We start from the raw sequence: 24,462 nt of genomic DNA, 5'->3' as shown, positions 1-24,462 counted from the left end.
AGAACCCCGTTCTAGGTATGAATAGAATGGACACGGAAACTTTGAGAATGTACTATTATCTAGGCTATTATGGCATTATTCAGTTCGATGCTGTTTGACTACACGTTGGGCTGCATGCTGTAGCCATTTGCCTATCAATACAATGACGGGGAGAAGTTTTAGAACAAAGGGAGAAAAGGTAAGATTCTGTAAGCTGAGTTATTGTGTGTATAAAGGATCCATGCAAAATAGCATATAGTAGGCTAATGCACAGTGATCCTACATTGGAGTGGGGGAAAATAAAACTGAAAAAGGGACTTCTCTCCTTCCCTCCCCTCTTCTGAGTGTTGGCCCTCTGCGCCTCTTCCTTCTCCCTGCCTCCCTTTCTTCTCGCTCCCCCATTCCTTAAGAATATGCTAATCACGCCCTCTCCCTCTCTTCCTCGAAGTGCATCCCTTGCTCGCCCTCAGTAGATTTTGTGACTGTACCGACGGCAAAAAGTGCAAGTCGTCTTGACGGAGGAAGGGGGAGAAAGAGAAGGGGGAGAAGGGGTGGGGAAGAGGCAAACGTACGCATCAATTCGTGCAGTCTACAGCGGCACCCCGTTTTTTCCTGCAACGATTTGGGAAGGAGAGAGAACATTCTGCATTATTTGCGGAACCGTTGCAATATGATCCAGCAGCCTCTGTTTATAGGTGCGCGTGCTGCCCCTATGTGTGCATGTCAACGTACAGTATAAACCGAGAGAGACGGTTAAAGAAAGGGAGAGTGAAAGGGGACACGCATCGCTGGATATCATAGGTAAGGAGAAGGGAAAATGGATGCTTATATATTTTTGCTTTTCTTGTTGGCCACGTTTGTGTCTTCCCTCCCCTTTCTTTGTGCGTTAACGATCATGCGTTATGTGTAATTCATGCCCGGGTAAAATGTGTGTTAGGTTACAACGCACAACAGACGCACTCACATTCCAACGAGAAAAGGCGTCTCGGTGAAGAATGGCTTTCGCCATTCTATTCAGAATTATTTTTTCAAGACATGAAGAAAAAAAACAGTACGCTATGGGAGAAACACAACAGGCATAGATAGACACAGGACCCATTCTATTCTGCATTATCAGTGTTAGCCAATATGTGCTATTACACACAGCGTCTACATCGTCGGTCTAGTCTATTCCGATGTAGTTCGCTTGTTGTACAGAATAGCAGAGCCGGTCGCATCTGCATGTGTATCAATAACAGTAGCGGGAGAAGAAAGGAGAAAGAGAACCGTTGCGGTGCCTGCTTCTCGGTGCCTGCTTGTCGGTGTCTGTCGGTGATGTGAGCTGTGTAACTGCATACTGACACAGGCTAAAGACATGCTGCGATGCATCACATATTTCATTTTAATGCATTCATGTGTGTGAGAGCGAGAAACAGTTAATGTGCACATATGTGTGTGTCTGTTTCACCATTGTTATACATTGTTTGATTATTATAAGCTATGGTAAATGCTATGTTTGCTTTTAGTGTTGATGGACCACAGCCAGGGACCAGCAAATTAAACCATGAATAGTAGCAGCCAGCCACCTGTGACTAAGATATACACTGACTGTATACAGTAGCTATGTGTCATTGGGATCCATAGCCTCCCTCCTCTGCTTTACATTGGGCCTATAGGCCTACACTCCCCAAATATTGATTTCATAGCACAAGTGATGGCTCAATGTTTATCATTGAGTGTGTGGAATTGTGAATTCTTTAACTACTGCAATATAGTAGACAACATGTCTATGGGAAAAGTCACTATAGCACTATGCACATTGCACGTGTAAAGGAGGGGGTTCTGTGAACCAAGATAGCTTGACGACTGACAAGTAGCCTAGTCTGAGACGTGGACTTGTGTTAGCTCTCCGGGCTAATGCCTAGGCTTTAGCTCAGCAGGATAACACAGTCTTGTGGAGCTTGGTCCAGGTTCAAAGCCAGTTGGTGACACACACTCGCCTGATGTTGAATTCATGCCAAGTGACTATACACTACTATTCAATGTGTGTGTCTGTGTGTGAATCTGTAACTAACAGCTGCAACTGTTTGTATAAAGTGTGTGAGTGTATGAATAAGTCAACATATGCAGTATGCACTAATCATTCATATATGTAGTAATGGTGCCGCCACACACTGCATCTGTGTGTTTACTGCTCGATGGGTTGAACACAAGGCCCTCCATTGTCAGTGCTAACTACCTGGCTAAATATATCCCTTTATATCACCCAGTGTGCCACTGTTCTATTTATATCCTCATTCAGTACACATGAGCTTGACTGGGTGAATGGGTGAATGAGTTGGACATGTAAAACCTGTGTCATATTTCATAGTCTACTACCCTAATGAATGAAGGGGTGAATGAGTTGGACATGTAAAACCTGTGTCATATTTCATAGTCTACTACCCTAATGAATGAAGGGGTGAATGAGTTGGACATGTAAAACCTGTGTCATATTTCATAGTCTACTACCCTAATGAATGAAGGGGTGAATGAGTTGGACATGTAAAACCTGTGTCATATTTCATAGTCTACTACCCCAATGAATGAAGGGGTGAATGAGTTGGACATGTAAAACCTGTGTCATATTTCATAGTCTACTACCCTAATGAATGAAGGGGTGAATGAGTTGGACATGTAAAACCTGTGTCATATTTCATAGTCTACTACCCTAATGAATGAAGGGGTGAATGAGTTGGACATGTAAAACCTGTGTCATATTTCATAGTCTACTACCCCAATGAATGAAGGGGTGAATGAGTTGGACATGTAAAACCTGTGTCATATTTCATAGTCTACTACCCTAATGAATGAAGGGGTGAATGAGTTGGACATGTAAAACCTGTGTCATATTTCATAGTCTACTACCCCAATGAATAAAGGGGTGAATGAGTTGGACATGTAAAACCTGTGTCATATTTCATAGTCTACTACCCTAATGAATGAAGGGGTGAATGAGTTGGACATATATGTTGCATGTCATGGTCAATTACCTGTATCTATTAGTGATGGGGGAAAAATCAGTTACATATTGGGATATTATTTTTGATGATATATCGTATCGCATTGTTTTGACAATATTGCAATATTATTTTCCCATGACTGATCAAAACTCGTTTTCTCATGATCTCTTGTCTCTTTGCAGCAGAGATATGGTGAGCAATATTTTTGGAACATCAAATCGCAATAAAATCACAGTATCGATACACAAAACATAGAATTGTGAGAATCGCAATACATATTGTATTGGCATCTAAGTATGATGATAATATTGTATAGTGAGGTCCCTGGCAATTCCCAGCTCTAGATCTATGAATGAATGAATTATTAGACTGTTAACCCCATGCAGGTTTGGGTCTGGGGCTGGGCTCTTTTTAACCCCATGCAGGTTTTGGTCTGGGCTCTTTTTAACCCCATGCAGGTTTGGGTCTGGGCTCTTTTGAACCCCATGCAAGTTTGGGTCTGGGCTCTTTTGAACCCCATGCAGGTTTGGGTCTGGGTCTGGGCTCTTTTTAACCCCATGCGGGTTTGGGTCTGGGCTCTTTTGAACCCCATGCAGGTTTGGGTCTGGGTCTGGGCTCTTTTTAACCCCATGCGGGTTTGGGTCTGGGCTGGGCTCCTGTAGGGTAGGTAAGGGGCTAATGTGGCTCTGGGATAGCCCTTGAGATGGCTCTAACAGCTTAAACTCTTTCTGACCCAGGTTTAAACAACACCTTCGTGGGTTCTGATAGGCTGATAAAGACTAGAACATATACACGCATCCAATTGCTTTGGGAAGGTGCTGTACAGTATTCAATGTTCATCAGCATAAGGGAATAATCTGCACACAATATTTTCTTCCAAATGTGTTTATTGTCATACACAACAGTATCTATACATCTGTGTACAGGTTCCATGTCCTTAAAGGAAAACTCCACCCAAAACGATATTTTGGTATTTTTTTCAGTAGTCCATTGTTGAATTGGCGGTATGAATCAAAATGTGACTATATCAATTGTGGGACTATATAAACAATGGACTAATGAAACAAATACTAAAATATTGTTTTCGGGTGGAGCTTTCCTTTAACTGTGATTCTTCTGAATGAACTGAACTGCGGTGTATTACTCATCAATGCATCCATTCAGTATTGAAGTGTGATATGAGTCAGATATCAGTTTTCCTGTAGCATTGCTGTGTTGAGGATCCTTGACTTGTACATGCACTCAAAGCCATGCCAGGTTAATCAGTCCACCGTTGCAATGAATTGCCTATAACTGTAGTTATTAATGTTATTGTTCGATATTGATTATTCAATTTTTATCCTTCGATATGTGTACAGCATTTGTTATTATGATTGATTGTGCACTGTAACGTGTCCTGTAAAATAACGTGTTGTTTTATTATTGTTGTATTATTGTATTTGATTTGTATGGGGTTTTCTGATGCTACCTACTTCAATGGGACTGGCCTGGTTAGGTAGACAATTCATCATTGTGGTGTTTTTTCCAGGTTGTAGAAGCTCAGATGGTGGTGAGGTGATTTTCAGTCCTCCAGAGAAAGACAAGGACACCACTTCATTCACTGCTATGGCCTGTGGGGAGGGATGGACATCATAAAGGAGTAACGATGAAAACTCGAACTCACAAAGAATCGGTATGAACTGTTTCAATGGCTTCCTTCATCTCTACCTTGTTCCCCTGTGTAGCTGAGTGTGCATGTGTGGGTCAGATTGCAGATGTGTTTATTGTTAATATGTTGTATTATATTGCACGGAGATGGATTGTGATGTTACATTTGACATCATTTAAGATTAATAAGACTTTTGAAGTTAAGCTATTCTGTGTGTATATTCTGTGTGTATATTCTGTGTGTAGATTATTTGTGGACATTGATGTCATAATTATTCCTCTCTCTGTTCTCTTCTCACCTCGTCGTTCTTGCCGCTTTCTACCCTCCCAATTCCTCTTCTCTCTCCTTTCCCTCCTCATGCTCTTACCCCCCCACCCATCACTGATCCTCTATCCTTTCTCCCTCATTCCTGCCCCCTCCCTATTTCATCATCCTTCGTTCCACCTTACCCTTCCCTGATCCCCTCTCCCTTCCTTTCTGCCCCCTCTATCCCTCACTTTTTTCTTTCCCCCTCTCTCACTCTTTGGTTTTGTCCTCTATTGTTCTCTTTACTTATTGTTTTGCCCCCTTTACCACCCTCTACCCCCCCGACCCCCATTTACCTCCATCTACACCCCTTTACCTCTCACTACCCCCCTCGACCCACATTTACCTCCCTCTACACCCCTCAACCCCCCTTTACCTCCCTCTACCCATCTTTACCCACCTCTACCCCCCTTTACCCACCACTACCCCCTTTTACCCCCCTCATAACCCATTTCCCCTTCTCTCTCTTCATTTGTTTCTTCTCTCACCTTTTCTCCTTCTTGCCCCTTCCACCCCTGGTGGTTCAGATGCCAATGCGCAGTGGGCGGAGGCGGGGGGGAAGCAACGAGGAGAGGAGGGGTAGACGCCCGCATCCCAGCCCTTCTCGTGCAGAACGAAACGACAGGCAGACGGTGAGAACCTATCATGTTTTATGTCTGGTCTTTCCCGTGTTCTCTCTAAGAAACTCTTGTTATGTTGTCCCTCTCTGTCTCTAGTAATGGCAGTCTCTTTCTCCTTATTGCTTTGTTTGTCATGTAGTCTTTCCATCTAGATTTGTCTATCGTAAAGTGTGTGTGTGGATGTGTTTAACTATTCTTGTGGGTACCAACTGGGGACAAATGCTATTTCTAGGGGGTTTAGGGTTAAGGTTAGAATTATTGTTAGGGTTAGAATTGCGTTAAGGGTTAGGAGCTAGTTTTAGGTTTAGGGTTAAGGTTAGGTTTTTGGGTTAAGGTTAGTGTAAGAGTGCGGGTTAGGGCTAGGGTTTAGGGAAAATAGGATTTTGAATGGGACTGAATTGTGTGGCCCCACAAGGTTAGCTGTACAGTCGTGGCCAAAAGTTTTGAGAATTACACAAATATTAATTTTCACAAAGTCTGCTGCCTTAGTGTCTTTAGATATTTTTTGTCAGATGTCACTATGGAATACTGAACTATAATTACAAGAATTTCATAAATGTCAAAGGCATTTATTGACAATTACAAGTTGCATTACAAGTTGATGCAAAGAGTCAATATTTGCAGTGTTGACCCTTCTTTTGCAAGACCTCTGCAATCCGCCCTGGCATGCTGTCAATTAACTTCTGGGCCACATCCTGACTGATGGCAGCCCATTCTTGCAAAGTCAATGCTTGGAGTTTGTCAGAATTTGTGGGTTTTTGTTTGTCTACCCGTCTCTTGAGGATTGACTACAAGTTCTCAATGGGATTAAGGTCTGGGGATTTTCCTGGCCATGGACCCAAAATATCAATGTTTTATTCCCCGAGCCACTTAGTTATCACTTTTGCCTTATGGCAAGGTGCTCCATCATGCTGGAAAAGGCATTGTTTGTCACCAAACTGTTCCTGGATGGTTGGGAGAAGTTTTTCTCGGAGGATGTGTTGGTACCATTCCTTATTCATGGCTGTGTTCTTAGGCAAAATTGTGAGTGAGCCCACTCCCTTGGCTGAGAAGCAACCCCACACATGAATTGTCTCAGGATGCTTTACTGTTGGCATGACACAGGACTGATGGTAGCGCTCACCTTGTCTTCTCCGGACAAGCTTTTTTCCGGATGCCCCAAACAATCGGAAAGGGGATTCATCAGAGAAAATGACTTTACCCCAGTCCTCAGCAGTCCAATCCCTGTACCTTTTGCAGAATATCAATCTGTCCCTGATGTTTTTCCTGGAGAGAGTGGCTTCTTTGCTGCCCTTCTTGACACCAGGCCATCCTCCAAAAGTCTTCGCCTCACTGTGCGTGCAGATGCACTCACACCTCCCTGATGCCATTCCTGAGCAAGCTCTGTACTGGTGGTGCTCCAATCCCGCAGTTGAATCAACTTTAGGAGACGGTCCTGGCGCTTGCTGGACTTTCTTGGGCGCCCTGAAGCCTTCTTCACAACAATTAAACCGCTCTCCTTGAAGTTCTTGATGATCCGATAAATGGGTGATTTAGGTGTAATCTTACTGGCAGCAATATCCTTGCCTGTGAAGCCCTTTTTGTGCAAAGCAATGATGACGGCATGTGTTTCCTTGCAGGTAACCATGGTTGAAAGAGGAAGAACAATGATTCCAAGCACCACCTTCCTTTTGAAGCTTCCAGTCTGTTATTCGAACTCAATCAGCATGACAGAGTGATCTCCAGCCTTGTCAACACTCACACCTGTGTTAACGAGAGAATCACTGATATGATGTCTACTGGTCCTTTTGTGGCAGGGCTGAAATGCAGTGGAAATGTTTTTGCATGGCAAAGAGGGACTTTGCAATTAATTGCTATTCGTCTGATCACTCTTCATAACATTCTGGAGTATATGCAAATTGCCATCATACAAACTGAGGCAGCAGACTTTGTGAAAATTAATATTTGTGTCATTCTCAAAACTTTTGGCCACGACTATACAAGAGTGTGTGTGTGTGTCTGCGTGTGTGTGTGTGTGTCTGTGTGTGTGTGTGTGTCTGTGTCTGTGTGTACATGTGTGTGTGAGTGAGAGAAGAGGATGTCAGTTATTAGATATTGATCTACATGTAAGCCTTAATGAAGCCGTGTGTGCGTGCCTGTACGAGTCATCACCACCATGATTACCTTATATGTACAATTGTAGTGCCAATGTGGTGTCTTTTATACTGATTTTACCTGCAGTGTCATCTCTCGTTGAGTTTGTCTTTCTTACTTTAAAAAATTATATGCATGCATATTCTGTATCTTAGCAAAGAGCTGCTGGTGAGGAATTGGCTGTCAGTCGCTTCAATCACAGATCGCAAGGCCATGATTCGTCAGAGAGTGAAGGGGAGGAACTTGTGCCTCCACCAAAGAGGCAGAAAGTCCAGGTTAGTGTAACGTGATGTTGAACTGCACCACTAGGTTGAATTAGGATGTTTTAATGTCAACATTTAATTAATATATATATCCTCATATTCACCTTATGTCATCAGGATTCTTCCTCTGTCTCCAACCCACCGACTTCAACTCATTCAACTGACAGTACTCCCCCCACTATACCGCCCCCACCCTCGGCTCCCAGACAGTCACGTGACAGTGACAACGAGGATGGTCAATCCCAGGGCAGCAGGAGCTCAGTTGTAGGGAGCTTGGCCAATAGTCTGAGCAGTGGGCGGGACATCGACCAGGACAATCGATCTTCCTCCCCGAGTCTATCTGCCTCGCCTCCAGCCAGTTTAGACTCTGACTCTGATGGTCCAGACTCACCAAAGCAAGGAGAGGGGGAACGGGAGAAAAGGAAAGAGGGAGGAGTGGGGAAGACAGGAGGAGAGGAAAGGAGAGCAGCCAGAGAGGGGAGAGGGGATGAGTCTTGCGGGGATGGAGAAAGGAAGGATGGAGGAATGGAGGACAGCCCTTCTCTGAAGCTGCCATCCTCCTCCATCTCTTCCTCTGCTCCTGTTCCCTCTCTCCGCGGAGCAGGGGATTCAGCCAATGACAGCAATAGTGGCAGGAAGTCCTATTTCTCACAGGACTCCAAGCCGGTAAGCAAGATGGAGTATGGACCGGCCAGCGCTGAAAATGTGCACAGTGGCAATCGAATGAACTCCAAAGCTAAAGCTCAGTGCGTGACCAAGGCAACTGTCGCCGGGGGAGACTATCCCCACGGCAACCCCAACATTCCACACCCCCCTCCACCACCCCTTCCTCCTCCACCAGCGCTGAAACCCTTAGAACCAGGGGGGCAGAACCTGCCCTCAGAAGTCAAGGTAGAGAGAGAGAAAATGGAGAAAGGTGAGAAACTGATGGACAACAAGACGGCTCCTCCCTCTCTGTTACCCCAAACCAGCCCATTACCCCCCTCCCAGCCCCCGCCCCACCCCCACCACTACAGCCCCACCGGATGGCAGGGAGGCACCGCAACCGGTTGCCAGGGGAGCTGGGGCTACACCCGTTACTCTGGTAACCACCACGCTCACCAGCCGCAGCACCAACCCCCAGTGCAGCAGCAGCAACTGCCATCCGTCTACAACCCCCCTTCCTCCCGTCATTCGTCCTCCTCCCACCCCCCTTACCTCCCCCACCCCCACAAGGAGTACCTCCCCAGGTACGCTTCAGGGGGAGGGGAAAGGGAGAGGGGGGCGGCCGGCGAGAGGGAGAGGGGGGGAGTGAGGGTGGAGTATGGGGGGAGGGAGATAGGTAGGGATTTCTCGGCTAGTAGTGGTAGTAACAGCAGCACTTCTGGTGGGATGGGGGGTCCTAATGGGGTACAAGGGAGGGAGTTTGGGGGTCAGAACCGGGATTACTCAGGCCTTGGACCTCAGGGCTCTGTGAGAGACCCCCCCATGGGTCCTGGGGGAAGAGAATTTGGACCGGGGGTGTTCAGAGAAAGAGAGAGGGATAGAGAGAGAGAGAGGGAGGGAGAGAGGGATGTAGGAGGAAGGGAGTTTGCTTTACTGAATCGTAATGAGAATCAGAACAGAGAGTTTGGACCCACCGGTGCTGGGGGAGGAAGGGGGCACCCCAGAGACAAAGAGGGGGGGCGGTGGGGCGAGTTTGGGGGCCAGATGAGAGAGGTGGGGGGCAATGGTAACCCCAATAATAACCCCTCCCCCTAGGAAACCCCTCAAGCTCGAGCAGTGGGTTACCTGCAGCCCCCATGCTAAACCGCGACCCCCCTTCCTCACCCCAAAACAACCCCAGCCATCCTACCCTGCCCCCCCACTCACATCCTCAAAGCGCCTCCAAACGAGACTATCCCCCATCGATGGACCAGGCACAGACAAGGCACAGTCCCCCCTCTGGACCAGAACACTTCCATAGAGAGTACCCTCCTGGGGCCAAGGACTATCCCCCTGGTGGCCCACCCTCCACCGGCCCGGCCCGTGAGTACCCCAGCCCTCCCGGAATGACTCCAAACCTGGGCCGAGACTACCCAGGTGGACCTCAGATCCCCCACCTGCCCCACCCCCACTTTCCAGCCCAGCAGCCCAGAGACAGGGACCGAGAGAGGGACACCAACCAGCGAGAGTCGTCTCTCTACCAAAACCGTGGTGGTCCCCCCCATCCCCCGTCCCTTTCTCCCTCCTCTTCCTCCTCCACTCCTCATGGACACCCTCCAAATGCTCCTTACCCTCCTCCGCCACCTCCTCCCCCTCTCCCCCTCCCCAAACCTCCCTTGCTCAGCCCCAACCCCCCACCGGCCTGGGACCCAATCACGTTCGTCCGACAAATTATTCTTCCTCCAATCAGACTCCTGCAACACCCCTCTCTCCTTTACTAAGCCCCTCGACCAATCAGATGGGCGGGTTTCCTTCCTACCCGCCAGGCTCCTCCTCCGGGGCCAACATGTCACTTCCTGGTTCAGGTGTGTCACCTGGCTGTCGGCCCTCACCCTTCCACAGCACTTTGAACAGCCACGCCCCCTTCAGCAGCCCCTACCACTCCAATGGGAACAGTGGGAACAACCTGGTCCCGACTAACAGCAATAGTAACAGTAGCAGTGGCAGCAGCCATACCAACTCTCTCTCTCAGTCCCTCTCACCTCAAAACGCCTCAAAAGGACCCCCACCTCTTAATAACCCCGGCAACAACAATGGCACTTCGGCCCCTGGCTGTAGCTCCTCACTTCCTAGAGATGGGCATTCTGATTCGTCCACAGGTCCCCCTCCCCCGCCTGTCATCAAGGAGGAACCAATAGAGGAGAGGGAGGAGAGTGAAAGCCCACCTCCTGTTTTGAGAAGCCCCTCCCCTGAGCCCAAGCCGGTGGACATTCCGATCCACGCCAGCCAATCAGCACGGTGAGATGGGATAGGCGTCATAGCAACAGAAGGGCTCCATCATATGTCACTCTAACAAGTTCTAACAACTGATTTATGTGGTTTTATCTCTGTTTTTGTCACTATCATAATATGTCAGCTATTATTTCTAGATAAAGGGGCTGAGAAATGTATTCCTGTCACAGAAGAGGTTTTGTAGACAGGCCTACAGTATATCAAAGACAACAACACCCATCACAGAAGAGGTTTTGTAGACAGGACTACAGTATATCAAAGACAACAACACCCATCACAGAAGAGGTTTTGTAGACAGGCCTACAGTATATCAAAGACAACAACACCCATCACAGAAGAGGTTTTGTAGACAGGACTACAGTATATCAAAGACAACAACACCCATCACAGAAGAGGTGTTGTAGACAGGCCTACAGTATATCAAAGACAACAACACCCATCACAGAAGAGGTTTTGTAGACAGGCCTACAGTATATCAAAGACAACAACACCCATCACAGAAGAGGTTTTGTAGACAGGCCTACAGTATATCAAAGACAACAACACCCATCACAGAAGAAGTTTTGTAGACAGGCCTACAGTATATCAAAGACAACAACACCCATCACAGAAGAGGTTTTGTAGACAGGCCTACAGTATATCAAAGACAACAACACCCATCACAGAAGAGGTTTTGTAGACAGGACTACAGTATATCAAAGACAACAACACCCATCACAGAAGAGGTTTTGTAGACAGGCCTACAGTATATCAAAGACAACAACACCCATCACAGAAGAGGTTTTGTAGACAGGCCTACAGTATATCAAAGACAACAACACCCATCACAGAAGAGGTTTTGTAGACAGGCCTACAGTATATCAAAGACAACAACACCCATCACAGAAGAGGTTTTGTAGACAGGCCTACAGTATATCAAAGACAACAACACCCATCACAGAAGAGGTTTTGTAGACAGGCCTACAGTATATCAAAGACAACAACACCCATCACAGAAGAGGTTTTGTAGACAGGCCTACAGTATATCAAAGACAACAACACCCATCACAGAAGATGTTTTGTAGACAGGCCTACAGTATATCAAAGACAACAACACCCATCACAGAAGAGGTTTTGTAGACAGGCCTACAGTATATCAAAGACAACAACACCCATCACAGAAGAGGTTTTGTAGACAGGCCTACAGTATATCAAAGACAACAACACCCATCACAGAAGAGGTTTTGTAGACAGGCCTACAGTATATCAAAGACAACAACACCCATCACAGAAGAGGTGTTGTAGACAGGCCTACAGTATATCAAAGACAACAACACCCATCACAGAAGAGGTGTTGTAGACAGGCCTACAGTATATCAAAGACAACAACACCCATCACAGAAGAGGTGTTGTAGACAGGCCTACAGTATATCAATGACAACAGCACCCATCACAGAAGACATTGCCAGATAATAAAGATAGTATCATCATATGGGAACAGAATCTGGTGCACAAATTGGTTATATTTTGCTGATGTGGTTGTAGGTTCCACAGGGTTCTAGATCGGGGCAGTGGAAACTCCTGCGCCCGCAGCGACGTTCTCTTTGTCCCCCTGGACGGCTCCAAACTGTGGAAGAAGAGGAACGAGGTGATCGAGAGAGCCCGGAGAGAGGTGGAGCAGAGGGCAAGAGACCTGAGGGAGAAAGAGCGGGAACGAGAGAGGGAGAGAGAGAGGGAGCGGGACCTGGAGAGGCATCTACAAGTGAGTATATTGAGGCAGGGAGGGGGAGGCGATGAGCGAGGGAGATGGACACAATGCTCAATTTCCTTCTCCTTTTTGTCTCTTTAAATGCTCCCTCTTTCCCTGCAGCAACAGAAGGACAATAACAATGCAAATATACAACGCCAGGGATCCTCTCTCTTCTTCCCCTCCTCCTCCATCCTCCTCGACCCAAACTCCTCTTCTTCTAACCCTGGGTCTCACCCTCAACCTCACCCCCAGCAGCACCACTCCCACCCTCACCCTCACCCCCACGCTCACCTCCACCACTCCCACCTCCACCCCTCCCTCTCTCAACACATCCCACACTCCCTCCTCATGCAGTCAATGGGGGGTTCAACGGTGGTTGGCCCACAGGGGGCTCTGGGGATCGGGTTAGGAGGGCCGTACCTGGGCCCTGACACCCCCGCACTGCGGACCCTGAGCGAGTACGCCCGGCCCCACGCCATGTCCCCCCTCGGGGCTAGTCGCCAACACCAACACCCACATGTCCACCATCATGGCCACCCCCATGTCCACCCCTCCTTCTTCCTCCCCCAGTTCCAGAACCATGCTCTGGCCCACCCACATCACATGCCTGCTGATGCAGCCACAGCGGCAGCTATCTTGGGTTTCCTCTATGGGGGCAGTATGGAGGGAGGGCCAGGGGGGCATGGAGGAGGACATGGGGGGATGGGGGGTGCAGGGTTAGGGGGGATGGGGTTTCCCCATGCAGTGGCAGCCCACCGTGAGCGCATGAAGCCGGGGTTTGAGTTTAAGAGTGAGGACAGGGTGTACCAGCCGGGCTCCTTGGGAGATCCTACGGCTCTCGCCCTCGCCCACTCCCACTCGCATGCCCACGCACACGCTCATGCACATGCTCACTCCCTACTGCTGGGGGGAGGGGGTGGAGGTGAGGTGGCCATTTATGGCACCCCCCCTCCCCAGGCTCCTCCACCCCCTCCACCGCCCCTCCAGAACCCAGCGTTAGCCCCAGTGAGTCGCCTCCCTAACCCTCCTCCCGCCCCTCAGTCCCTCTCCAACCCTACCCCCTTCTCCCTGCTTCCTCCCTCGCTACCCTCTCACCCTGCACCTGCACCAGCCCCTCCACCCCCAGTGCCCGTAGCTGCACCTCTGCCCGCTCCTCCTCCACCCTCCTCTAACCCTGTTTCATCCCTCCATCACCCAGCACCACACTCCTTTCCCAGCTCCCTCCCCCCATCTCACCCCCCACCTGCCCCGGCCCTAGTGACCGCCCCTCCCGATACCTACCCCCCTCTCACTCGTTCCCCCACCACCTCTGAGAGAGAGAGGAGTGGAGAGAGGGAGAGAGAAAGAGAGCGAGACAGAGCGGGGCTGCCAGCCGGTGGAGAGAGGGGACGAGAGAGGGAGAGGGAGCGAGAAAGAGAAAGAGAAAGAGGGGGAAGCAATGGAAGTGGAGGAAGTGGTGGAAGTGGAGGAGGAGGAACAGGAGGAGGAGAGATTCCGGGGCGTCTTCAGATGTTGAACGTCACGCCTCATCATCACCAGCACTCACACATCCACTCCCACCTGCACCTGCACCAGCAAGACACAGGTACCCACTGCTGCTCACAGTTGTGATCTTGTACTATGATCTACACACTACTATTTAGTGCTCTTTTGAGCTGGACCTGAGAAAGCGCTTCCTGTCTGATACAGATGTTGATGTTAACATGGTTGTTGATGCTGTGACTCTTATTAAATATCTCCTTGTGTTTCCTGTTACATCATTGGCCCCTAGCGGCGGGCGGGGTGCACCCCCTGATGGACCCGTTGGCGTCGGGGTCTCCCCTGGCCCGCCTGCCCTACCCAGGGGCAGCGCTGGGCACCCCCATCCTGGCACACCCCCTCACTGAAAGCGAGGTGCTACGACAACAGCTCTTCGGTGAGGAAAGGCTTGTTTTTCAGTCTGTTTGTTTATTTCTCTGTCTGCCTGTCTGTCTGTGTTGTATCATGAATATGATACCTACTCTCACCTGTCTCTCCCTTCTCCACCCCTCCTCTCACCTGTCTCTCTTCTCCACTCCTCCTCTCACCTGTCTCTCTCTTCTCCACTCCTCTCAACTGTCTCTCCCTTCTCCACTCCTCCTCTCACCTGTCTCTCCCTTCTCCACCCCTCCTTTCACCTGTCTATCACCTTCTCCACTCCTCCTCTCACCTGCTTATCTCCTTCTCCACTCCTCCTCTCACCTGTCTCTCCCCTTCTCCACTCCTCCTCTCACCTGTCTCTCCCTTCTCCACTCCTCCTCTCACCTGTCTCTCCCTTCTCTACTCCTCCCCTCACCTTTCTCTCCTTTTCTCCACTCCTCCTCTCACCTGTCTCTCCCTTCTCCACTCCTCCTCTCACCTGTCTATATCCTTCTTCACTCCTCCCCTCACCTGTCTCTCCCTTCTACACTCCTCCCCTCACTTGTCAATCTCCTTCTCCACTCCTCCCCTCACCTGTCTCTCCCTTCTCCACTCCTCCCCTCACCTGTCTCTCCCTTCTACACTCCTCCTCTCACTTGTTAATCTTCTTCTCCACTCCTCCTCTCACCTATCTATATCCTTCTCCACTCCTCCCCTCACCTGTCTCTCCCTTCTACACTCCTCCTCTCACTTGTCAATCTCCTTCTCCACTCCTCCCCTCACCTGTATCTCCCTACTCCACTCCTCCCCTCACCTGTCTCTCCCTTCTACACTCCTCCTCTTACTTGTCAATCTCCTTCTCCACTCCTCCCCTCACCTGTCTCTCCCTTCTCCACTCCTCCCCTCACCTGTCTCTCCTTTCTACACTCCTCCTCTCACTTGTTAATCTTCTTCTCCACTCCACGTCTCACCTATCTATATCCTTCTCCACTCCCCCCCTCACCTGTCTCTCCCTTCTACACTCCTCCTCTCACTTGTCAATCTCCTTCTCCACTCCTCCCCTCACCTGTATCTCCCTTCTCCACTCCTCCCCTCACCTGTCTCTCCCTTCTCCACTCCTCCTCTCACTTGTTAATCTTCTTCTCCACTCCCCCTCTCACCTATCTATATCCTTCTCCACTCCTCCCCTCACCTGTCTCTCACTTCTACACTCCTCCTCTCACTTGTCAATCCCCTTCTACACTCCTCCTCTCACCTGTCTATATCCTTCTTCACTCCTCCCCTCACCTGTCTCTCCCTTCTCCACTCCTCCTCTCACCTGTCTCTCCCCTTCTCCACTCCTCCTCTCACTTGTCTCTCCCTTCTCCACTCCTCCTCTTACCGGTCTATCTCCTTCTCCACTCCTCCTCATACCGGTTTCTCTCTTCTCCACTCCTCCTCTCACCTGTCTCTCCCTTCTCCACTCCTCCTCTCACCTGTCTCTCCCTTCTCCACCCCTCCTTTCACCTGTCTCTCCCTTCTCCACTCCTCCCCTCACCTGTCTCTCCCTTCTCTACTCCTCCTCTCACTTGTCTATCTCCTTCTCTACTCCTCCTCTCACCTGTCTCTCCCTTCTCCACTCCTCCCCTCACCTGTCTCTCCCTTCTCCACTCCTCCCCTCACCTGTCTCTCCCTTCTACACTCCTCCTCTCACTTGTTAATCTTCTTCTCCACTCCTCCTCTCACCTGTCTCTCCCTTCTCCACTCCTCCCCTCACCTGTCTCTCCCTTCTCTATTCCTCCTCTCACTTGTCTATCTCCTTCTCTACTCCTCCCCTCACCTTTCTCTCCTCTTCTCCACTCCTCTCACCTGTCTATATCCTTCTTCACTCCTCCCCTCACCTGTCTCTCCCTTCTACACTCCTCCTCTCACTTGTCAATCTCCTTCTCCACTCCTCCCCTCACCTGTCTCTCCCTTGTACACTCCTCCTCTCACTTGTTAATCTTCTTCTCCACTCCTCCTCTCACCTATCTATATCCTTCTCCACTCCTCCCCTCACCTGTCTCTCCCTTCTACACTCCTCCTCTCACTTGTCAATTTCCTTCTCCACTCCTCCCCTCACCTGTATCTCCCTTCTCCACTCCTCCCCTCACCTGTCTCTCCCTTCTACACTCCTCCTCTCACTTGTTAATCTTCTTCTCCACTCCTCCTCTCACCTATATATATCCTTCTCCACTCCTCCCCTCACCTGTCTCTCCCTTCTACACTCCTCCTCTCACTTGTCAATCCCCTTCTACACTCCTCCTCTCAACTGTCTATCTCCTTCTCCACTCCTCCCCTCACATGTCTCTCCCTTCTCCACTCCTCCTCTCACCTGTCTCTCCCCTTCTCCACTCCTCTTCTCACTTGTCTCTCCCTTCTCCACTCCTCCTCATACCGGTTTCTCTCTTCTCCACTCCTCCTCTCACCTGTCTCTCTTCTCCACTCCTCCTCTCACCTGTCTATCTCCTTCTCCACTCCTCCTCTCACCTGTCTCTTCCTTCTCCACTCATCTCACCTGTCTCTCCCTTCTTCACTCCTCTCACCTGTCTCTCCCTTCTCCACTCCTCCTCTCACCTGTCTCTCCCTTCTCCACCCCTCCTCTCACCTGTCTCTCTTCTCCACTCCTCCTCTCACCTGTCTCTCTCTTCTCTACTCCTCCTCTCACTTGTCTATCTCCTTCTCTACTCCTCCCCTCACCTGTCTCTCCCTTCTCCACTCCTCTCACCTGTCTCTCTCTTCTCCACTCCTCCTCTCACTTGTCAATCTCCTTCTCCACTCACCTGTCTATCTCCTTCTCCACTCTTCCTCTTACCTGTCTCTCTATTCTCCACTCCTCCTCTCACTTGTCTATCTCCTTCTCCACTCTTCCTCTTACCTGTCTCTCTCTACTACACTCCTCCTCTGACCTCTCTCTCCCTTTCTCCACTCTTACTCTCACCTGCCTCTCCCTTCTCCACTCTTCCCCTCACCTGTCTCTCCCTTCTCTACTCCTCCTCTCACTTGTCTATCTCCTTCTCTACTCCTCCCCTCACCTTTCTCTCCTCTTCTCCACTCCTCCTCTCACCTGTCTCTCCCTTCTACACTCCTCCTCTCACTTGTCAATCTCCTTCTCCACTCCTCCTCTCACCTGTCTATATCCTTCTTCACTCCTCCCCTCACCTGTCTCTCCCTTCTACACTCCTCCCCTCACCTGTCTCTCCCTTCTCCACTCCTCCCCTCACCTGTCTCTCCCTTCTACACTCCTCCTCTCACTTGTCAATCTCCTTCTCCACTCCTCCTCTCACCTGCCTCTCCCTTCTCCACTCCTCCCCTCACCTGTCTCTCTCTTCTCTACTCCGCCTCTCACTTGTCTATCTCCTTCTCTACTCCTCCCCTCACCTGTCTCTCCCTTCTCCACTCCTCTCACCTGTCTCTCTCTTCTCCACTCCTCCTCTCACTTGTCAATCTCCTTCTCCACTCTTCCTCTTACCTGTCTCTCTATTCTCCACTCCTCTCACTTGTCTATCTCCTTCTCCACTCTTCCTCTTACCGGTCTCTCTACTACACTCCTCCTCTGACCTCTCTCTCCCTTTCTCCACTCTTCCTCTCACCTGCCTCTCCCTTCTCCACTCCTCCCCTCACCTGTCTCTCCCTTCTCTCCTCCTCCTCTCACTTGTCTATCTCCTTCTCTACTCCTCCCCTCACCTTTCTCTCCTCTTCTCTACTCCTCCTCTCACCTGTCTCTCCCTTCTCCACTCCTCCTCTCACTTGTCAGTCTCCTTCTCCACTCCTCCTCTCACCTGTCTATATCCTTCTTCACTCCTCCCCTCACCTGTCTCTCCCTTCTACACTCCTCCCCTCACCTGTCTCTCCCTTCTCCACTCCTCCCCTCACCTGTCTCTCCCTTCTACACTCCTCCTCTCACTTGTCAATCTCCTTCTCCACTCCTCCTCTCACCTGCCTCTCCCTTCTCCACTCCTCCCCTCACCTGTCTCTCTCTTCTCTACTCCTCCTCTCACTTGTCTATCTCCTTCTCTACTCCTCCCCTCACCTGTCTCTCCCTTTTCCACTCCTCTCACCTGTCTCTCTCTTCTCCACTCCTCCTCTCACTTGTCAATCTCCTTCTCCACTCACCTGTCTATCTCCTTCTCCACTCTTCCTCTTACCTGTCTCTCTATTCTCCACTCCTCCTCTCACTTGTCTATCTCCTTCTCCACTCTTCCTCTTACCTGTCTCTCTCTACTACACTCCTCCTCTGACCTCTCTCTCCCTTTCTCCACACTTCCTCTCACCTGCCTCTCCCTTCTCCACTCCTCCCCTCACCTGTCTCTCCCTTCTCTACTCCTCCTCTCACTTGTCTATCTCCTTCTCTACTCCTCCCCTCACCTTTCTCTCCTCTTCTCCACTCCTCCTCTCACCTGTCTCTCCCTTCTACACTCCTCCTCTCACTTGTCAGTCTCCTTCTCCACTCCTCCCCTCACCTGTCTCTCCCTTCTCCAATCCTCCCCTCACCTGTCTCTCCCTTATCCACTCCTCCTCTCCTCCTCTCACCTGTCTCTCCCCTTCTCCACTCCTCCTCTTAACGGTCTATCTCCTTCTCCACTCCTCCTCTTACCGGTTTCTCTCTTCTCCACTCCTCCTCTCACCTGTCTCTCTCTTCTCCACTCCACGTCTCACCTGTCTCTCCCTTCTCTACTCCTCCCCTCACATTTCTCTCCTCTTCTCCACTCCTCCTCTCACCTGTCTCTCCCTTCTACACTCCTCCTCTCACTTGTCAATCTCCTTCTCCACTCCTCCTCACCTGTCTATATCCTTCTTCACTCCTCCTCTCACCTGTCTCTCTCTTCTCCACTTCTCCTCTCACCTGTCTCTCTCTTCTCCACTCCTCCTCTTACCGGTCTATCTCCTTCTCCACTCCTCCTCTTACCGGTTTCTCTCTTCTCCACTCCTCCTCTCACCTCTCTCTCTCTTCTCCACTCCTCCTCTCACCTCTCTGTCTCTCCCTTCTCCACTCCTCCCCTCACCTGTCTCTCCCTTCTCCACTCCTCCTCTCACCTGTCTCTCCCCTTCTCCACTCCTCCTCTCACTTGTCTCTCCCTTCTCCACTCCTCCTCTTACCGGTCTATCTCCTTCTCCACTCCTCCTCATACCGGTTTCTCTCTTCTCCACTCCTCCTCTCACCTGTCTCTCTCTTCTCCACTCCTCTCAACTGTGTCTCCCTTCTCCACTCCTCCTCTCACCTGTCTCTCCCTTCTCCACTCCTCCTCTCACCTGTCTCTCCCTTCTCCATTCCTCCCCTCACCTGTCTCTCCCTTCTCTACTCCTCCTCTCACTTGTCTATCTCCTTCTCTACTCCTCCCCTCACCTTTCTCTCCTCTTCTCCACTCCTCCTCTCACCTGTCTCTCCCTTCTCCACTCCTCCTCTCACCTGTCTCTCCCTTCTTCACTCCTCCCCTCACCTGTCTCTCCCTTCTACACTCCTCCTCTCACTTGTCAATCTCCTTCTCCACTCCTCCCCTCACCTGTCTCTCCCTTCTCCACTCCTCCCCTCACCTGTCTCTCCCTTCTACACTCCTCCTCTCACTTGTTAATCTTCTTCTCCACTCCTCCTCTCACCTGTCTCTCCTCTTCTCCACTCATCCCCTCACCTGTCTCTCCCTTCTCCACTCCTCCTCTGTCCTGTGTATCTCCTTCTCCACTCCTCCTCTCACCTGTCTCTCCTCTTCTCCACTCCTCCTCTCACCTGTCTCTCCCTTATCCACTCCTCTTCTCACCTGTCTCTCCCTTATCCACTCCTCCTCTTACCTGTCTCTCCCCTTCTCCACTCCTCCTCTTACCTGTCTCTCCCCTTCCCCACTCTTCCTCTTACCTGTCTCTCCCCTTCTCCACTCCTCCTCTCACCTGTCTCTCCTCTTCTCACCTGTCTCTCCCCTTCTCCACTCTTCCTCTTACCTGTCTCTCCCCTTCTCCACTCCTTCTCTCACCTGTCTTTCCCCTTCTCCACTCTTCCTCTTACCTGTCTCTCCCCTTCTCCACTCCTCCTCTTACCTGTCTCTCTCTTCTCCACTCCTCCTCTCACCTGTGTATCTTCTTCTCAACTCCTCCTCTCACCTGTCTCTCCCTTATCCACTCCTCCTCTCACTTGTCTAGCTCTTTCTCCACTCCTCCTCTCACTTGTCTACCTCCTTCTCCACTCCTCCTCTCACCAGTCTCTCTATTCTCCACTCCTCTTACCTCTCTCCTCTTCTCCACTCCTCCTCTCACCTGTCTCTCCCTTATCCTCTCCTCCCCTCACTTGTCTATCTCCTTCTCCACTCCTCCTCTCACTTGTCTATCTCCTTCTCCACTCTTCCTCTTACCTGTCTCTCCCCTTCTCCACTCCTCCTCTTACCTGTCTCTCTTCTCCACTTCTCCTCTCACCTGTCTCTCTCTTCTCCACTCCTCCCCTCACCTGTGTATCTTCTTCTCCACTCCTCCTCTCACCTGTCTCTCCTCTTCTCCACTCATCCCCTCACCTGTCCCTCCCTTCTCCACTCCTCCTCTGTCCTGTGTATCTCCTTCTCCACTCCTCTCACCTGTCTCTCCTCTTCTCCACTCCTCTCACCTGTCTCTCCCTTATCCACTCCTCCTCTCACCTGTCTCTCCCTTATCCACTCCTCCTCTTACCTGTCTCTCCCCTTCTCCACTCCTCCTCTTACCTGTCTCTCCCCTTCCCCACTCCTCCTCTTACCTGTCTCTCCCCTTCTCCACTCCTCCTCTTACCTGTCTCTCCCCTTCTCCACTCTTTCTCTCACCTGTCTCTCCCCTTCTCTTCTTTCCTGTCTCTTCCTTCTCCACTCCTCCCCTCACCTGTCTCTCTCTTCTCTTCACTCCTCTTACCTCTCTCCTCTTCTCCACTCCTCCTCCCTCACCTGTCCCTCCCTTCTCCACTCCTCCTCTGTCCTGTGTATCTCCTTCTCCACTCCTCTCACCTGTCTCTCCTCTTCTCCACTCCTCTCACCTGTCTCTCCCTTATCCACTCCTCCTCTTACCTGTCTCTCCCCTTCTCCACTCCTCCTCTTACCTGTCTCTCCCCTTCTCCACTCCTCCTCTTACCTGTCTCTCCCCTTCTCCACTCTTTCTCTCACCTGTCTCTCCCCTTCTCTTCTTTCCTGTCTCTTCCTTCTCCACTCCTCCCCTCACCTGTCTCTCTCTTCTCTTCACTCCTCTTACCTCTCTCCTCTTCTCCACTCCTCCCCTCACCTGTCTATCCCCTTCTCCACTCTTCCTCTTACCTGTCTCTCCCCTTCTCCACTCCTCCTCTTACCTGTCTCTCCCCTTCTCCACTCTTTCTCTCACCTGTCTCTCCCCTTCTCTTCTTTCCTGTCTCTTCCTTCTCCACTCCTCCCCTCACCTGTCTCTCTCTTCTCTTTACTCCTCTTACCTCTCTCCTCTTCTCCACTCCTCCTCCCTCACCTGTCCCTCCCTTCTCCACTCCTCCTCTGTCCTGTGTATCTCCTTCTCCACTCCTCTCACCTGTCTCTCCTCTTCTCCACTCCTCTCACCTGTCTCTCCCTTATCCACTCCTCCTCTCACCTGTCTCTCCCTTATCCACTCCTCCTCTTACCTGTCTCTCCCCTTCTCCACTCCTCCTCTTACCTGTCTCTCCCCTTCTCCACTCCTCCTCTTACCTGTCTCTCCCCTTCTCCACTCTTTCTCTCACCTGTCTCTCCCCTTCTCTTCTTTCCTGTCTCTTCCTTCTCCACTCCTCCCCTCACCTGTCTCTCTCTTCTCTTCACTCCTCTTACCTCTCTCCTCTTCTCCACTCCTCCCCTCACCTGTCTATCCCCTTCTCCACTCTTCCTCTTACCTGTCTCTCCCCTTCTCCACTCCTCCTCTTACCTGTCTCTCTTCTCCACTTCTCCTCTCACCTATCTCTCTCTTCTCCACTCCTCCTCTCACCTGTGTATCTTCTTCTCCACTCCTCCTCTCACCTGTCTATCCTCTTCTCCACTCATCCCCTCACCTGTCTCTCCCTTCTCCACTCCTCCTCTCACTTGTCTATCTCCTTCTCCACTCCTCCTCTCACCTGTCTCGCTCTTCTCCACTCCTCCCCTCACCTCTCTCCCTTATCCACTCCTCCTCTCACCTGTCTCCTCTTCTCCACACCTCCTCTTACCTGTCTCCTCTTCTCACCTGTCTCCTCTTCTCCACACCTCCTCTCACCTGTCTCCTCTTCTCACCTGTCTCTCCTCTTCTCCCTTTCCTCTTCCCTTTTCCTTCCCCCTCCAGGAGCTCCGTTCCGTGAGCTGCCCCAGCCCTCCTCTCTGACAGGTTCCATGTCAGCGGCCCACCAGCTCCAGGCCATGCAGCAGGCCCAGAGCGCAGAGCTGCAGATCCAGAGACTGGCTCTGGAACAGCAGTGGATCCACCACCACCACCATCACTCCCTCACCCAGGACGAGTACTACAGGTAGCCTACTAATGGGACCAGGGGAGCTGGGTAGGGTGTGGGGAGACTGTCTGGTAGAGGTGTGGGGGGGGGAGAGAGAGAGAGAGAGCATCATCCCTGACCCTGTCTCATACAGTCTCTTCTCTCTTCCTCAGCCACTTAAAGAAGGAAAGCGACAAGACCCTGTAAGGGAGGAAAAAGAGAGGGGGAACAAGCCCACGGAAGACAAACTCAAAGGAGGAAGAAAGGAGAGAAATATCTGCAAAGGAAGAAGAAAACAACAAAACAGAAGCACTAAGAACAATGAAGGAAGCATCAAACCGTAGGAACATGAGGAGAAATGAAGTGATGTCGAAACCAGATGAAAAAAGGGAGAGAGGGATGAGAGGAGTGAAAACGTTGCTCACAATCTGTGTTGTCTGTACTATACCATCGTCCCAGACTCTGGGCGCATCACAGCGTATGTTGTTCAACTCCAGTTTTGTATTGTGCCCTGTACAGTATACTAGGTGGGAGTAGCAATATAATGCAGTACAGTCTGGTGTAAATGACCTTATGCCAGGAAGAATGTGTACATGAGGCTCTCTGTTATGTCATTGCATGTAGCTAGGCGCTTATTCTGAACTGGTTGAACTCCTGGTTCTACTTTTAGTAATTCCTCTCCTTCCTAACGGACGGGTGGTGTATGAGTGTGCATGAGACCAGCGATTAACAAGTGTCATATTATGTTAACGATTAGTTATATTGTTATTATTATTCATGTCTGTTTGTTGATAATTGTATAATTCTATATACATATTATTTGTATTGTTATTTTATTACATTTTCATGGTATGGCGGTTTCTTTCGTTTTTTTATTGTGAAATGAGATGCAAATGAAGGAAAAAGACAGAAGATAAACTACATCATTTTTTGGGGGAAATATATGGGTCTCTGATGTGGTTGTGTACAGTATGTTCTCTCCTCTCTCTCTCTCTCTCTACACAAACACGTGCATCTCTGTCTTGGTGTTTATATAAAACACACATAAAACATACAGTACCAGTCAAAAGTTTGGACTCACCTAATCATTCAAGTGTTTTTCTTTATTTTTACTATTTTCTACATTGTAGAATAATAGTGAAGACATCAAAACTATGAAATAACACATATGGAATCATGTAGTAACCAAAAAAGTGCTAAACAAATCAAAACATACGTTATATTTGAGATTCTTCAAAGTAGCCACTCTTTGCCTTGATGACAGCTTTGCACACTCTTGGCATTCTCTCAACCAGCTTCATGAGGTAGTCACCTGGAATGCGCTTCAATTAACAGGTGTGCCTTGTTAAAAGTTAATTTGTGGAATTTCATTCCTTCTTAATGCGTTTGAGCCAATCAGTTGTGTTGTGACAAGGTAGGGGTGGTATACAGAAGATAGCCCTATTTAGTAAAAGACCAAGTCCATATTATGGCAAGGACAGCTCAAATAAGCAAAAAAAAATGACAGTCCATCATTACTTTAAGAAATGAAGGTCAGTCAATCCAAAAAATGTCAATAACGTTGAAAGTTTCTTCAAGGGCAGTCGTAAAAACTAT

At 49.9% G+C, this 24,462-nt stretch overlaps 1 protein-coding gene across 1 annotated transcript in view; it reads left to right on the top strand.

Annotated features, from left to right (window-relative positions):
• Positions 1–23,718, top strand: part of LOC135520571 (atrophin-1-like) — a 23,861-nt gene extending 143 nt beyond the window's left edge. The window contains 13 exon segments of the mRNA XM_064946218.1: positions 1–178; positions 675–780; positions 4,489–4,632; positions 5,442–5,546; positions 7,823–7,942; positions 8,048–9,667; positions 9,670–10,209; positions 10,212–10,852; positions 12,371–12,587; positions 12,696–14,160; positions 14,347–14,490; positions 22,725–22,905; positions 23,040–23,718. The exon segment at positions 1–178 is cut by the window's left edge and continues 143 nt beyond it. Coding sequence (XP_064802290.1) covers positions 4,606–4,632; positions 5,442–5,546; positions 7,823–7,942; positions 8,048–9,667; positions 9,670–10,209; positions 10,212–10,852; positions 12,371–12,587; positions 12,696–14,160; positions 14,347–14,490; positions 22,725–22,905; positions 23,040–23,073 — 5,094 coding nt within the window. The 5' untranslated portion in view covers positions 1–178; positions 675–780; positions 4,489–4,605 and the 3' untranslated portion in view covers positions 23,074–23,718.
• The last annotated feature ends 744 nt before the right edge of the window (positions 23,719–24,462 follow it).

Source organism: Oncorhynchus masou, chromosome 29 (assembly GCF_036934945.1).
Source record: "Oncorhynchus masou masou isolate Uvic2021 chromosome 29, UVic_Omas_1.1, whole genome shotgun sequence".
Classification (NCBI taxonomy): domain Eukaryota; kingdom Metazoa; phylum Chordata; class Actinopteri; order Salmoniformes; family Salmonidae; genus Oncorhynchus; species Oncorhynchus masou.
This window is presented reverse-complemented; position numbering and strand designations above follow the sequence as displayed.